Below are 17,424 nucleotides of genomic sequence, written 5' to 3' on the forward strand. Positions count from 1 at the left end.
TCATATCTAGTTAAGAGATGTTATGAAAAAAAGAGAGAGAGAGAGAGAGACAGACAGACAGACAGACAGACAGACAGACAGACAGACAGACAGACAGACAGACAGACAGACAGACAGACAGAGTTGATAAGTCTGTAAAAGTCGAACGTTGATCCAGCCAGTAGAGGGAAACACAATTATTTGTTCAAATGTCAGATTTAAGAGAGAAAGCATTATATTGTGTTTTCCTCCTAACCAACTTAGAGTTACAATTTCACCTTAAGGTAAGGTGTTCATATCGCAATATAATTATATATTTGAATACTTTTAAACAGGATGAATAGTTGGTCAATGCAAAGGGGAAATAACTATCTATGTCTGGGATGGGCAATCATTTCGAAACAATAGCCACTTCAACTGGACAACAAAAAACAAAGGGCTGCACTTTGTAAACCAAACATAGTGCGCTTGGTAAAATTATATCTCTTCCATACATTATCTAGAAAAGTGTAAACTGTATCATTATGATAGAATTATTTTATTTAAAGAAAAAAAAACACCACAAATAACTGGACACTGTATTTTCTATGAAGAAAATGATGGCCTGTTTGCTTGTTTTGTTTGTTTGGGGGTTTTTTCTTTGCATAGGTGTTCAGACAAATTGTAATGTAATCACTTCTACGAAAATGTATTTATTTCTGATATAGTTATTTAATTTAATTCGCGAACTTCTCCGCGGGCTACACAAAACCCTGTTAAGGCCACATTCAGCCCGCGGGCCTTACTTTGCCCACTTTTGTTCTATGTGAAGGAAGAAAGCGAAGTGAAGGATGGAAAACATTTTACCAGAATAAGTACCGATACATGAAATTAGGAGAAGATTCCGCGTGTGGTAAATGACATTAAAAACGAGATCAAAACAGGGTCACTGACTACGCACAAACCGACAAAAGTAATTAGTAGCGCAACGTGTTCTTTAACGACGTGCTATAAATACATTTTATCGTCATTGAGAACGCCAAGCCATATTAAACCTACTTTCGTTACTAAAAGAAGTATTGTAAATGTATGGCATCAATATTGGTCGGTAGCAAAGATCAACTAAAATCAAGAACAGCTTTGCCAATATAAATCCTTCAAAAGTCGAAATTCCATAAATAAAGAATTATACCCAATGCCATGATCGGGAGCACACTAAAAATGAACTTAAGAGTGGAATATACTTTTAGGGCAAACGCTGTAATATAAAAGTAACATTTTTTATAAATACCCCCCCCCCCCCCCCCCCACTCCCCCGCAATCACATATACACAATGTCTGATTTTAAAGTATTGAAAGTTACAATGCTTAACATGCTAAATCTCTGCAATAAAAGAGTCTAGTCCACCAAGTGTAAGCACTTTCCTCATCTCAAGAACAAGAAAGCTACAAACCTCAAAGGATAACGCGCTTTGTTCACACAACATCCAACTGACACAGAAGTAAGCTCTGTTTTTGGTATTTGTCTAACATTCAGTTATCTATTAGTACCTAACTTATCTATGTAGAAGGTGAATTTACAAATAAGACATTTACCTCTGTGTCCGTGTGTGCTTTCTTTATCTCTCATCAGAGATATCAGTTCTTTTTCACGATAGTAAGACGCCCAGAATAGGTATCATGACCTGAGACTGTTTCAATAGTGACTAATGTGACTTGTGTCCCACGTGAATCTAGAAGGGAAGAACTCAGTATATAGTGCAACATCACATTCCTCATTATCATTAAACCACGTCTCTGTTACTGAAGTGTTTATCGACTCACAACATAACTTCCTCAATTAAAAGGGTTGTCCAACGGAGGGATGGGGACTGATTATAATGTAGGCTAAGAAGATTGAAGATTGGTAGCGAGAGTTTTTAATGTGCGCCGATAATTGTGTTTTGACGTAGCTGTTTTACGCCTTCATCGACACAATCTTGATCATTTAGAAGGCGGGCTTCGACCCTGCCTTTTGGGGCCGACACAGGCGGAGAGGAATGCAAAGTTCCAGCAGAAAAAAGAGATACTGAAAAAAAATTCTCATTACTATGGAATAGAATTCAGGTCTTCTGTGTACGACGGCGATACGACTAGCTACTATACCACAGACGCCTGTTAATGGGGGTTGATAATGGGCGTTTATTATGTGGTTAGATAATGGGGGCTGGTAATGAGGGTTGAAACTGAATGGACGATCTTCTTAAATGGACTTCCACAAGCACAAAGTCTTTCTTCTGGCAGCTCGTGGGCGATGAAATAGTATTGTGTCAAACTGGTGTCAACCCATTGAAATCTGGTCAGATTTGTTGCCCCCATTTTTCAGAAGCTGCTGGAATCGAAAGGCGTAGGACAAGTGTACACACCTTAAGTCTTTCATTGGTTAAATTATTATCAGTTTTGTCAGACACTACACATGCGAGTATGAATAAGATGTTTTGATTCATTCAGTCATGAGGAAATACCAAGAACACTGATACTGATACGGTTTTTATTTGTTTTGTTTGGGGTTAAAGTCTCTTTCACATACTGTGTATATTAAGCGATATATTGTGTTATATCTCCAAGTTAAGATCCATCTCCCAGAAAACTGAATCACCTTGTTGGAGAGCCAAACTGAATCCTCAAAGGAAACAGGTTCAAAATTACCCCTAGGGATTCGAACCAGTGTCACTCACATGGAAACTCATCATACTACCAACTGAGCTTACGATGTATCCGTAAGAAGATGAAACTGACAATTTTTCTATCATCATCATCCGGTGCCTTGCGGACTGGCGTGGATGATCACGGTCCTCCACTTCCATCTGTCTTGCGTTGCAGCGATGGTGTCTGTTGTTCTTGCTGCTCCCAGCCATGTTGTCAACTTGTCCAGTAATCTTTCCCTTTGTCTGCCTCTGCCTCTCTTTCCATCAACTTGCCAGTTGTTACAATATTCTCCAATGCTTCTTTCCGCATATTGTATGTTCAATGAAATTTGCCTGTCGCTTTCGTATATTCCTCATTTTAAGCTGTCGACTGCAATTTGCTTTAACCAAGACTTCTTCATTTGTTTTTCTAGCTGTCCATGGGTTACACAGAATGCGTCTTATTAACCATAGCTTTGTCGCCTCAATTGTTCTTTCCAGCTGTTTATTGTTTGTCTAAGCTTGGTTCGGAGTAACATTTCAGTTACTCTTTTTCTGATTTCCAGTGACAGATTGATGTCTGTGAGTATCTGTTTCATTTTGTGGAAGATTGCTTTTGCTTAGCAAATGCGGCTTTTAATTTTGGTGTTACATCTCCCAAAATATTTAAAATGTTGTACTTGCTTGAGGGTTGTATCATTGGTTTTATATTGTAGGTTGGGGTTGGAGTTTTTCTGCTTATCACCATTGTTTCGGTTTTCTTGATATTTAGGCCTAGGCCCATGTTGTCACTCTCTTGTACGATGACATTTAATAAATTTTGTAGGTGTTCTTCATCTTTTGTTATTAGGACTGTGTCGTCTGCATATCTTAAATTGTTTACATTACGTCCCCCTATCGAGATACCTGGCATTTATTCTATGTGTGTCATGATATTGTTTCACTATTCAGGGAGAAAAAGTCTGGTGAAAGTACACATCCCTGTCTGACTTCTCTTTTAATCTGTATGTATTTGCTGATGTCGCTTTCTATTCTTATTGCAGCGGTTTGATACCAGTACATGTTCTTGATAATCCTTACGTACTTCCCGTCAATATTGAGGACTTTTAGCATGTCGATGATCGTGTCGTGTCTCCGTTTGTCGAATGCCTTGGTGTAGTCTATAAAGCGTAAATGAAGATCTGTCTGCACTTCCATGACACGTTCTATTGTTGTTCCGCTGACATATTTTACAGCATTTACAGTGCCTTTGCCTTCAATAGATCTTCACTGTTCTTGGGCTATTTCTGGGAGAATTTTATTTCGTATTTTCATCAAAATTATTTTAAGTAGTATTTTTTTTTACGTGGCTTATGAGGCTGATGGTACGATGAGTGTCACATTCATTTGCACTAGGTTTCTTTGGCAAAGCTAATTTCTCCTTAGTAAGAGTTAATTACAAGGACCTAATAGCAATTGAAACAGAAAGTCATTTAATGCTAAACAGAGTATAAGATTGGTTACGCTGTTTGTGTGCGATGATACAGATCAACCTGTGCCTGCTACGAGATGTTCAACTTTACGCTCTCTACCATTTGTCCGTAGACTTTGGATTCTGAGCAACAATCGCGTTGGGGGATAATAGACTAATAAACCCTGATGTGATTGGGCTATAATAGTTGACAGCAAACAGAGATCAGAATCAATCCATCTTCTTTTTCATGGCCTTTTGTTAACAGCAACATTCATTATCGCTAAGATAGATAGATAGATAGATAGATAGATAGATAGATAGATAGATAGATAGATAGATAGATAGATAGATAGATAGATAGATAGATAGATAGAAGATAGATAGATAGATAGATAGATAGATAGAAGATAGATAGATAGATAGATAGATAGATAGATAGATAGAGGGGGGCGAGAAGAAGATATATATATATATATATATATATATATATATATAGAGAGAGAGAGAGAGAGAGAGAGAGAGAGAGAGAGAGAGAGAGTGTGTGTGTGTGTGTGTGTGTGTGTGTGTGTGTGTGTGTGTGTGTGTGTGTGTGTGTGTAAGTGTGTATTCTCCCCCCCCCCTCTCCCTCTTTCTCTCTTTCTCTCTCTCTCTCTCTCTCTCTCTCTCTCTCTCTCTCTCTCTCTCTCTCTCTCTCTCTGTCTCTCTCTCTGGATGCTGACTGGAAAACATTGGAACTAACACATATCTCTACTCTACGGAGAAAGAAAAATGAGAACCTATAATTTAGAATAACTTTTTTTTGCTCCTATGCGTTGTATGTAAAGCTCGCCACTTTCTTAGATTTTCATTCAACATTCTTGTCTATAGATGTATCCACAAGTTGTGTTGCGATTGCTTTGTTGGTATTTCAAAAAGCGAAATAGTCCACATTTTGGAACTATGTTTAAAGAAATTAAAACGCCTGCTAATGTTCTAAGCCTTTGTCCTCTCACAAATGGGACATGAGCAAAGCGAATTATGTATTGAACCTTGTTTTAAAACTCTTAATAAGAGTTCTGACATCACTCACAGAGTACCATCAACACGCAATGCAATACATATTATGTGGTTTTTATTGCTCGCAGTGTCACCAAGTGGATCCGTTGCGTAAAGTGTAAGTTTTCTTGACACCAAGTTGTCAATCTGACAAACACCACAATCATGCTGTGTTTACACATTAACCAAAGTTGTGGAAGACGTATCTTTTCTAACACATTGTATATAATAATATGATAGTGAGCTTTCCCGACAATGCCCCCACAGGAACAGAGGGGCTGGTTCGATCCATGAAGCCAGACTCCTCATCCCAGACCACAAGGCAGGCATGTTCCTGAGATCATGTGTTAGTCAGCAGCCTTGTGTTCGCCGAGATATGGGATCATAATATGAACACAAAGCATATCGCCACCGAAGGCAGCCACGTCCATCACATAATGAAGGAATTGTGCAAGGTCATCTGCCAGATGATGTTACACCATCTTGAAAAAAAAACTGTTCAGGGACAGATACATCCACAAAGATATGGGAACACGACGTCTAAAATGACAAAGACAAGCATCACACTGTACCAGTAGAAGGAGTTAAGACAACATGACGAAGGAAAAGCAATCCAGTTTGCAAGTATTAGAGTGTTAGTTTTATTAACAATTTCAGTCACTCACTTTGTTTCCCCACCCCGGAAGAACCAGCAAATATTACCTCAAAATTATATAAAATCGCCTATCGTTCATTTGTAGTACACATTTAAGGGCATTAATGTTTCCCACAATTGGTCAGTAGATGCAGTATTCTGTATACACGTACATTGTTGCATAATCAAACAAGAACAGCAACAAAAAATATTTTTAAAAACCCAAAGTGCTCATTTTGAGCTCAACGCTCCACATTCTATGAAGACTTATTATAGTAGGTGTGCAAGGGACGCGCAAGGGACGGCGCTGTATGGTTCTTTCTCTCACAGTAAGTCACAGTCATGGACGCAGCCCCCGTTGGTTTACATGAGTGACGTCAAGGCCGCGAGCTCTAGTACAATTTATAGCCTCTTTTTTCTGACCTAACTATGTTCCTTACAACAGTAGATCAAAAGAAAAACAATAGAATAGGACTACATTTTCGAGGTAGGTCTCTTGATCACCAAACAATGGTATGATAGGGGACATTTTCCCTACAGATTTTCCTTGTAATAATGCTCAGCAGCATTCAGCCGTCAAGGTTCTCGTAGTCTGATCCTGTCTTCCCGCATCTCACGGTATACATGATGCCATCCTGCGGATATACCGTTTTACAGTTTATTTGGGGTACATCAATGATGATTCATAAGGACAAGCTGTCTGTCTTAACGTGTGGGTTAAAACAATATTAGAATTTGGTTTGACTTTCAATCTTCTTCGAGTTCTACTGAACAAGTGGTTAGTGAGTTCAGACTCACATATTAAGTCAAGATGTGTCGGTGACAAGTCGTTCTGGTGAGTGGGCACAAGGGTGAGCCTTTGAGTAATGACTCTCGATCGATATAAGGCGCTGCATAGTGGCTACCTGCAGTGGCATGCCGATAAAACTGTCTGTGTGATGTTTGAATCATATGATGTGATGTTGAAGTAACTTCTGCGTGGTTTTATTTATTGCTTGCACTTGGCAATGTAACCCATAATTTCCCCAGGGATCACAGAAAGCGAAATTACAGTTATATTATTATCCACTTAACAATTCAACTAATAGAATCCCACTATGGATAGGGGCGAACATTGGTACCCATTTTCTAAAGTAGGAATCTGAGATGAAACCTTTTTACATGTATGATATAGATATATTGAGATTTTACAAAAGTCCTCTAGTATAAATCTTGCCTGCTTGCAACGGTTACTATGGAAATGGCGGCCATCTTGAAAATAAACATCGTGAAATAAATCCCTTAGGATTTTATATTTCTCGACCTAATTTTCCCAAACCTGTAAAGAGTGTACCTCTGCTTATTACAAAATGTGTTCCTAAAAATGCTTTTGGGGGAATTTTACTGACATATGTAGCATGTAACCTTTCTTCTTTAGTCATATGAGTTGTTTTAGGTCATATAACGTATAGAATTTTCGAATTTACTTCTCTCTGCAAGTGTGTTTTTTACACACTGAACGTATCCTTAAACTTTCATGCAGATAAGAGGAGGAATGTATAAGTAGTTGGGAAAAAAACCTGCACCAAATCATTGTTTTGTGAAAAAATCATGTTTCTGGTAGAAATTTGCCAAATCTTAATTGTTTTCATCTATTCAAAGGCAAATTATGACAACAATGAAATGTTATTCAATTTTGTCCTTACTTTTTAGATGCAGACGTGACTGAACTTGGCTTATTTGTAAACAATACGAATTTCATGATTTAACCCAAAATCAGCCATTATAAGGGTTGCCTCTACCATTAACACCATGTCAAATTGTACAGTGCAGAACAATCAACATGGGACTTTGATGAAAAGTACCCCCCCCCCTCCTTTCCCTTCCCCCACTTTCATTTCTAACAATGACTTGAGACAAACAAGAAAAGTGATTCTTCCTACACGTTCTCTCACATTAACCATTCTTCGAGCTGAATGTTTATGACTGAATAATGTAAAACACTATTTAGTTTGCTTTTCTTTTGGATCTTTGTTTTGGTCTCTCCCCCCCCCCCCCCACTCCAACAGACACTTACCTTGATTAATCTGGGTAATCTTGACCAGGTATCGTAGTTTGGCAAGACTTCTTTCCCAGATTTGTGCAACATAAACTTTTGTATGATAATGCCCACCACAACGTATACTATGACTAAAATACCAACCCTGAAACAAAATATGACCAGCTTGTTATGAAGGTTCTCTTTGCAAAAAGGCAATGAGCATTGTAATCATAGAGATAGATAGATAGATAGATAGATAGATAGATAGATAGATAGATAGATAGATAGATGAATGGATGGTTGGGTTGGTAGGTGAGTGGACGGATGGATGGATGCGGTATAGTTTTCTTGCAGACTCTAATAATTTATGTCATTCGTCTTTTTTACATCTTTTGCAGTAATACACGCATCCGTTTTGGCATAGCGATGCATAGTTTTCTACCGTAAGTGTCGCCTCAGGTTTACATATTGAAGGCATTCTCAGTAGAGCCTGACAATCGAAATCTGCCCCACACTAGAAAAAGAGGTTTCTATTTTCTTTTTGATTGGAAAGGTACTCTTCAGATTTCAGACGTGCCTATTTGTCTCTGAAAAAAAGCTGTCTATGATGACAGTTACCCTCTGGTGATGGGATGGTAGTTACGTTCACTATGGCGATGAGATAATAGTAAGTTACGTACCCTATGGTAATGAGAAAATTATAGTTACCCTATGGTGATGCAATGGTAGTTACTTAGCCTTTTGTAAAGAGATGATAGTTACTTACCCAAATTATAATGTGATGATAGTTACCCTCTGGTGATGAGATGACAGTTACCTACCCTATGGTAATGAGGAAATAGTTATCCTATGATGATGAGATCTTAGTTACTTACTCTACGGTGATGAGATGATAGATACTTACCCAATGGTGATGAGTGTACCTATAGAAAGGTCGCTGGAGTCATCAGAATCCTTTTTTGCACAGCAGTGAGGGCTACTCAGGGTAAATAGCTGGTAACGAATTAAAGAGACAATAAATTCAAGACAGCATCAATGTAAGGGAGCACAGTATAATTAATAAAGAAAGAAAGAAAACAGATGACTGATAAGGAGGCTGCAATTATTCCCCGCGGTGGAAACGCTTATTACAACAATACCAGCTGTACACAATCATTCATAATCCTGGTACTTTGACCACCTACTTGATAATTTGAGGGGCAGACATAATATGCTTGTGATGCTCCAACAGTGGTATGTTGCAAACAATTCCAGAATCGCATATCTAAATTTGTCAATCGCCGATGTACAGTTACAGTTGCCTTCAAAAATAGTTCATACACAGATAATAATTTCTAGCTCGCGGATGTACCTAAGTGACGACACATTGAAGCGTCTTCCTCGATAATATTTAGCACTGCCTTTTATAATTTTAAAGTTAAACTTTTCTTAGCATTTTTTTCACTCCCTAGAAACTTATTTTTATTGAATCCATGCTATATCGTGTACGTGCCTGAAGATAGATTAGACGTAATTACCCACCTCTCTTCGATTCAGACTCTTACAATGTAACCCCAATGTAAAAGGACAATTCTACCTTATATCGTAGACACCCTTAGTAGTACTGCATAGGTAAAACCAGGCATAACTGTTCTTCTGGCTTAACAGAAATATTTCAGTCACTTACGTAAAGGCCAGACCCTGGAGCTGTTTCTCCAGCAGCCACAAAACTGTCCGGGGCGTCCTCCTCGGCACATTGTAGGTACACTTGGCTCGTTCTGAAAGGTTGGAGTTTTAAGTTTCATCACCTCCGTCGACATAAAAAAGTTGTTTTTAGATGCATCTACTTCAGATGCGGTTCCTCCATAGAGCACGATCGTGCAGTGCCGCCCAAAATTTTTTAATGTTCTATGACGTAAAGCACCCTCAATAATAAAATAAAAAACGCCAGAAACAAACATTAGCCAAATATTATATCAAAACAAGGCCCTCGCTGGCGCCGTAACTGTCATTTCTATTCTATAGCGCCGTAAAACATCTACTATGCCATGCCTAAGTTCATGCGCTGTATCTAAACATAACAGGATAGCCAACAGTGGAAACCTGACCTATAAATCGCTCTTTGGGATAACCCAAGCGATGACGACACTTGTAGAGAGTTTGACGGTACATTAATATTAATAAGACGGCACATCTCAAATGTGCTCCTGCCGAATAGCGCCGAAACATAGCCCACAGTAGGCAATCTAAAAATAAACGCCATAGACTATGCACTATTCCATGCCAAAATTATGTGGGCCCCGGAGCAATCCAGAGGAGTGCTCAAGTGAATGGTGATTGGTTCATTGTCTTGTCGCTATTTTAAGTAACTCTGTGACCGTGAACCTGAGGGAGGTGAACGTGACGTACTTATGGGGGGGGGGCTACACCTGGAGGCTATCTCGCTTATTACTGGACCGAATTTTACCAAATTTTACACATATAACAAGCATAGTAAGGAGTCTTAAAATCCGCAGTCAAATTTGAGAAAAAAGTTTCGTTTCCATGGATACGCCGCCATATTGGATTTTATTGACATGTCTTACGTAATGAATACCGCACTTATCGCTCATGGAAATTGATTGGGTTTTTTTTTTTTCTGCAAGCGTGTTCACAAACATTAGATCTAAAAATTAGTCTGTTGTTTTTTTCCTAAACGAATTAGAAAATTTTTAATGAATATTTTCCTGAGGTAGCATTCAAGTTTACGAAAAATCCGTGAAAATCCACACTCCAGACACCACCAACAAAAATCTATTCCATATATCAAAAATTCAACAAAAAATTTTAGTATTACCTCTTCTCTTCATTCTGTGAAAATTTCATGAAGATTGGATGAAAAATGGTGGAGTTATTTTAAAAAGTATAGAGAAAAGTCGCGTTTTGAGAAAACGGCCGATAAAGAAAAATAAAATACTGACGTTATGAGGAAATGGCGGTTACAAACTTGCCTGGTATGGGAAAAAATACGGTTTTGGGGGGGTTTTATGCGATGAAATAGTTGTAGGAGAGGCTGAGGAAGCTAAAAAGCCTACAAAACCTTTACATTTTTAAAAATCAAACTCAAAAAGAGTCAAAGCGATTCTTGAAGAAACGGTTTAGTCTATGAATGGCATGCCAGTTCTTGGAACAGTAGCAAACCCATGGCCGCCGGAAATATTCATTTTTATTTACAGAAGAGAAAAGGTGAGGTTATTGTTAGTTGATGAGGCTATATATTGAGTGAAGCAGATAATGAAAACACAGGTGGCCATACCCTCTTCACACATTTACACACACTGAAAATGCTCGAGCATACACACTAATAAAAACACGCTTGTACTGCGTGAGTGGGAGAGAGTGTGAGAGAGAGAGAGAGAGAGAGAGAGAGAGAGAGAGAGAGAGAAAGAGAAAGAGAGAGAGAGAGCAAAGAGAGAGAGATATACAAGGGGAGAAAAAGAGAGAGAGGGGCAGGGAGATGGAGGGATAGGCAGACAGACAGTCAGACAGACAGGCAAAGGGAGACTCAGAGAGAGAGGGAGGGGGTAGAGAGAGAGTGACAGAGAGAGAGTGACAGAGAGAGAGACGGGGGAGAGAGAGGCAGAGAGAAAGAGAGAGAAATAGAGAGAGAGCGGAAAAAAGAGCGAGACAAAGACAGATTTTGCTTAGAGAAGGAGTGATAAGATGTTGAACGTGGTACAGATAGTTGGAGAAAAAATGGATGTATGCTAACAAAAATCACATAATGTTACACATTGGGTCGAACCGTCCTTACCTGGTGGTGTTGAAAGTGTCAGTGCTCTCGTAGATAACCGAGAGTTCCCCTGTCTGTGGGTTGGTGAGGAAAACTGCGCTTTCCTGTGTCCCACATTCATAATAACTGTCGCCTGTGTTCTGGCAAATCTGGCGACCGTGAGAATAAACGAGTCATACATACTATACATTGAATAATTACTCCTCGCACTTCTCTCCAACAGCGTAAGGTAAATTGAGAAGGAAACAGCAGACAGCCTTCAGATCAAAATTACTTTATGAAGGGTCATATTTAAGGTCATATGATCATACTCGTATGAGCTCGAGGTACAAATTAAACATTTTCAGTTGGCGGCCGAAGCCTATCCTTATCGATTTTATACCACCAAGGGATCTTTAACGTGCGGAACTTGCACACGGGACCTCCGAAATTTCTGGCCTTATCCGAGAAGGCTAGGTGTAGATCTTTCCTTCCAGAGGATCAGGGGTATGGCTGGAAGACAGCAGTAAGGAGCCAAGGAATAGCAGTAGAAAGGCTGCAGAAAGGGTCAGGAGCCCAGAGGAGGGGGCAAAGGAGGTGATGGGATGGGGGCAGAAAGTGAAGACGAAAGCAGACGGCAGAATATTGCTAGAGAGCAGGAAAGGAAGTGAAATGAGACAATTTTAGAGAAGAAAATGTTTCCGTCGCTATCCGGATTCGAACCCGGGACCTTTGAATGAGAGGCGAACACCTTAACCTCTAGGCCACGAGAGCCCCTGGGTCACATCAGTTGAATGAAAACATCTCCTGTCCTGGAGTGACACTGGTCCTATCTCAGTCTTTCATCTCGATCTCCTTGTTTTAGTAGAGGTTTTACGGCGCTCGCAACTGCATAAGGTCATATGAGCGCCAAATCTCAATCTCCATTACAACATGTTTGAGACGAAAGGTCTTGGCCATTACAAATGATTCGACAGTTATGCAACTTCAGTCGAGGAGAATGTTAGAAACCACACGGTGAATGATATTTTACCTACCTTTTCATTTTGTGACTTTTGATCAAAATGCAGTTCGCTCCCAAACCCCAGCGAAAGAAGAGAAAGTGGGTTTTCATCTCAGTTGATATTATGCTAAACTCGCTGTGCAGCGGACTCTGGTGTGAATCCCAAAGAAAGCCTTCTTGAATATATAAACTACGCCAGGTAATGTCTTTGATTTTCACACGTAATGTTTGGTTTCCAACAGAGCCTGACTTTTAATTGAAGACCTCGAAAACAGCCACGTATGCTTACTGTTAAAAAGGGCGATTAGACCTTTATAATACTTTAAGACAAAACACATAATTGACTGTTTCGGAACGTTGTTTAATAATAATAATAATAATAATAATAATAATAATAATAATAATAATAATAATAATAATAATAATAATAATAATAATAATAATAATAATAATAATAATAATAATAATAATAATAATTTTTTAAAATAAAATAAAATATAATAATAATGATAAAATAAAGCTCAAGGCGCTTTACAATATATAATTCCTCTTAACATAAAAACATGTACATAAATCTATGCTCTGTTTTGATCAACACAAACAAATACAGAGACCCATAGGCTACACGTGGGTGCTATCATAATACAATTAATGACCAAATGTACATATGGACATATTATGTACTTTGATAAGAGGGAATATAAGTCAACATGGTCTTTCATGAAACATGCTGTTCAAATGAATCTTGAACTTTGCCACCGACTTTGTATCCCTAGAATGTGATGTGAAAGAATGTCAAATAGACGGAGCTAAATTATTGAAAAGATATCTCCAATCCGAATTTGAAACACCCCTTCCTCGACTGATCTTTTAATAAGTATTGCAACTTCAGGGCAATTATTATTTTAGTTTGTTTCCTGGGGCAGAAACGACACACACACAAAAAATGAAATGTCTTTACATATTTCACAACGCGGTGGAATCAGGCGCTCGTCAGTTTTGGGCATGTGGAGTTATTGGTGTCATTTTAAATTTCGTTCATTTTGTCCTGCTTTCGATTTTTTTAAAAATACCCATCTATCTTGAACTGGTGTCGAGATATTTGCAATTGAAGGAGGTGGGAGTTGACTTATTTCAGAGATAAACTTAGCGAGAAATTAACCGCCTAAATTTGGTGACTTCCATAGCTTGAGAGTCCTTGGAGCGTGAGAGTTCACATTTCAGTGCCTTAAATCAACGACTTTTTGTAAAATGAACTCAGATAATAATGTGTTACTTTTATGGATAAAAAGGTGTTTGGGCAAAGACACTAAAACTCGATTATAATTGCAAAACTGGCAGGAAAAAATACCGGTTTCTTCGATTTCATTATTTTGACGGAGCGCTGGTTTCACCCCGACACCTCATATCAACAGTGCTATTCGGTTTTTTAATTCAAACTCGCTACTCACCGAGACGTCAGTGCAAGTGCCTTCAGAGAACCCTTTGCAGGGGTTGTAGGAGTACTTGTTCTCCTTCTGGGTATCATACTGGTCTGACCACCTAATGAAATTAACGCCACTTTAAACAGAGGTTAAGGATAAAATGAAAGCTACGTATCATGATTTGTAAAGGACTGCATCCTTCAAATATATATTTTGTTCAAATACTTTGCTACATAATTATCAAAACGTAAAAAAAAACAATCAAAACTAAAACCAAACAAAAAAGACGCTCAGCTTTTTAGGTTTTGGGACATCTAGCAGACACATAAAAAAGAGGACTTGCGTGAACATGAGCACACACCGGTATGCACACACACTCGCAAACAGACAGACACACACACACACACACACACACACACACACACACACACACACACACACACACACACACACACACACACCACCTACATAAACATATATATACGCACTCACATACACACACAGGCACACACGCTCATACATACACATCCATACTTGCGCATAAAGGCACCCATTCACACACATACACACACGAAGGCACATAAACACACATAAACACACACACACACACACACACACACACACACACACACACACACACACACACACAGACAGAGAGATGCACACACACATACACACATACAAGCACACACGCACACACATACGTTTTCTATTTATCTATCTATCTATCTATCTATCTATCCATCTATCTATCTATCTATCTATCTATCTATCTATCTATCTATCTATCTATCTATCTATCTATCTATCTGTGTTAATGGTGTAGCCCAGGTTCTGTTGAATACACGAGTTTCTCTTTCTCCCTTGACATTTATTGTATTACCAGTCGACAAAATGAAACAATCATAAATTATGTTAATTTACCTGGGATTCCCAGACAACGGCGACAAGTCGATGATTTCACCCCCTGCATACTTGCAAGAACATGGTGTCAGTTTCTCACATTCGTCAAAGGTTCTCACCACACCGACGAGAAATATACCTGCAACCACCAAAATCTGAAATATTGTCCTCAGTGGCGTATTTATAACGCACAACATCTTTATCTCTAAAATACTAAGAGTTCGAAATCTTTGTACACGTATAATATGTATATAATTATATGATATATCCCGTTGTTTTTCAAGAATTTCTCTGAATAGCACAGAAAGAATTTGCCATCTAGTACTGACAAAGTAGTCTTTTAACTTTGTGTCCTTCAACGTTCCCCTTAGCTTTGTTCACTCTCGCCCCCACATTGTTATTGCATCGTCGCCAAGAGACGCTTACTTATTTTGTCGTTTTGGGGAGATATTATGAAGGTTAACAAACACATTTAATCTTCTTTGCCTGATAAATACTTGCACGAGAGCCTTGATGATTTTCCCAGATATGAACAGTGATCAAGAACACAGTGATAAAATAGTAATGTGGCCACTGCTCATGAAGTGATGACCAATGTCCAATCTCGATGGAGAGCTGACCCACTTTCGTGCAATATCAGTTAAGATTAAGATAGAAAGAAAATGGGAGTTAACAGTGATGATCGTAACATAAGGGCGATAGTAATATCATAACGAGTAACCATGATGGTGATTCTATTAGATATTTAGAATCGTGTTAGGGTTAGGAAACATTAGTAAGGAAGTGAAATCAACTGGTATGGTTTACGCAATAGCCAGTGTTAAATGTGGGGTATTGTGGTGAAAGCAGGCGCTCGCGACCGGCATTTTCCTAGGTTTTGGGCAGCTGTTTTAAAATTCTCTTTTTTTTTTTTTTTGTTCCACACCTTTTGTGTCCTTATAAAACGCATTTATCCGTGAATGTTATCGGAAAATGTTCATTAAAGGCAGGGGCGAAGGCTGACTTGTTTGACAGGGCAGTCAGATTGAAACGGGACCAGATATGGCCTGTAGATATGACACAAGAATCTTACTCGAGGTGGCGACTCTGAGTTGCGAATGAAAACAAATCCGGAATTCATATTGTATGTTCAACCGCCAAAATAATCGGGAAAGTATCTTATTAAATATCAGTTCCAACTAAAATTAAATTTAACTTTAGATGTGAATACACAAACACAAAGCAAAGAAGCAGAGATGTCAGTACTAGATCTATATGTTATAGATCTACCAGTGAGTCTAACTCTTTGGTAGAACATGCCAATTATAATTTTTTTCAATTTCACATTTGGCTGTTTTTTGTCTAGCCTTTCGCGGCCAGGAGCCGGTGTCATAATCGAGGTCACGATCTGATTATAGGACTGTAAAAAGTCGAGGAAACAAAACAAGCACTTGCTGCAGTCAGGAGATTATTTGGAGTTAGTTCCCCTCACATTTGTTAGCTTACATAATCAGGGCTTGTGATTTCTTATAACTGTGGCCCTAAAGGGGTGAACAGGGTATATGTGGCAATGAAACAGTTTTGACTGCTATGCACATGTTCCCTTCAACTCTATTGGTAGACTCTTCCAGCCTCACTTTAAGCTTACTTAATCAAAGCTTGCGACTGCTTATGGAGTGGCCCGAGAGGGGTGAGCAGGCTATTTCTGTGGCCGTGAAACCGTTTTGAATGTTAGACATACTGTTCATTGTTGATTATGAACGTCTTTTTACATTTAATTTATGAGGTTTACGTTTATGGGCAAATAGCGACAATGTTTCAAAATTAGGAAGGGAAGCAGTGATTATTTGATTATATAGTCGCTTCGCCACTGATTAAAGGCACGAACAGTGTAAATTTACAGTTTTCAAGAACTATCAAGCTTTGGAATTCACCAAACTTAGGAGCCATTATCTTGCTAATTTTGTCGCTGAAACAAGGTGATCCCCACCTCCTTCAAACGCACATATTTCGACTTCTATTCTTGGTAGAGGTGGGGGGGGGGGGGATTCCTCCAAAACATGACAAATGAACCAGCTATAGGATGATACCGATAACTCCATATGCCCCAAAATTGACTAGCGCCTGATTCCACACAAATTATAAAAACATCAAGTCATTACCAAACACATGTCAATAGAGTCCATTTTTTTTATAGAGCGCTCGTATATTATGTTGATTCAGCTACACTATTCCTGCTGAATCATATTATATAATAATATATCCCTGCAGATTAAGGAGGGAAACAAGGACGAAAGAGTTACCGAGTTCATAGTGTTCAGGTTTATACTAATTTATAGAGGACGGAGAGGAAAAGAGAGAGGGGGAAGGGCGGGGGAGGGGGAAGGGCGAGACAGGGGGCAACTGTATTGGTTTCAAAGAGGATATATTATGTAGTACTATATAACTTTATTGATTGGTTTTGTGGGGAGAACAACCTTGGAATCAAAACAGAACAAAATAAAAAGGAAACGATGACAATGACCCTTGGGGGTTTTAAAAGGAAAATGCAAAGCCAGTTTGAGCTTTATTATTATTATTATTATTATTATTATTATTATTATTATTATTATTATTATT

At 38.7% G+C, this 17,424-nt stretch overlaps 1 protein-coding gene across 1 annotated transcript; it reads right to left on the reverse strand.

Moving 5' to 3' along the window:
* Nucleotides 1-5,728: 5,728 nt before the first annotated feature.
* LOC101853507 lies at nucleotides 5,729-15,435 on the reverse strand. The gene is made up of 7 exons (XM_005111172.3): nucleotides 14,848-15,435; nucleotides 13,951-14,041; nucleotides 11,539-11,666; nucleotides 9,433-9,523; nucleotides 8,671-8,759; nucleotides 7,803-7,929; nucleotides 5,729-6,381 (listed from the first exon to the last, which is right to left on the reverse strand). Exons 1-7 carry the CDS (start codon nucleotides 15,021-15,023, stop codon nucleotides 6,316-6,318), a joined length of 768 nt encoding a protein of 255 aa, XP_005111229.1. The 5' UTR covers nucleotides 15,024-15,435; the 3' UTR covers nucleotides 5,729-6,315.
* Nucleotides 15,436-17,424: the final 1,989 nt, after the last annotated feature.

Source organism: Aplysia californica, unplaced genomic scaffold, assembly GCF_000002075.1.
Source record: "Aplysia californica isolate F4 #8 unplaced genomic scaffold, AplCal3.0 scaffold01019, whole genome shotgun sequence".
NCBI lineage: Eukaryota > Metazoa > Mollusca > Gastropoda > Aplysiida > Aplysiidae > Aplysia > Aplysia californica.

What these genes read in the sequence shown, in the direction of transcription:
- LOC101853507 (XM_005111172.3), bottom strand. Translation starts at nt 15,023, where the DNA reads ATGTTGTGCGTTATAAATACGCCACTGAGGACAATATTTCAGATTTTG. An exon ending in GGTACACTCATCACCATTGG is followed by an intron (nt 7,930 to 8,670) that starts GTAAGTATCTAT and finishes ATTTTGTTTCAG; the next exon opens with GGTTGGTATTTTAGTCATAG. An exon ending in GATTACCCAGATTAATCAAG is followed by an intron (nt 6,382 to 7,802) that starts GTAAGTGTCTGT and finishes GTATATCCGCAG; the next exon opens with GATGGCATCATGTATACCGT.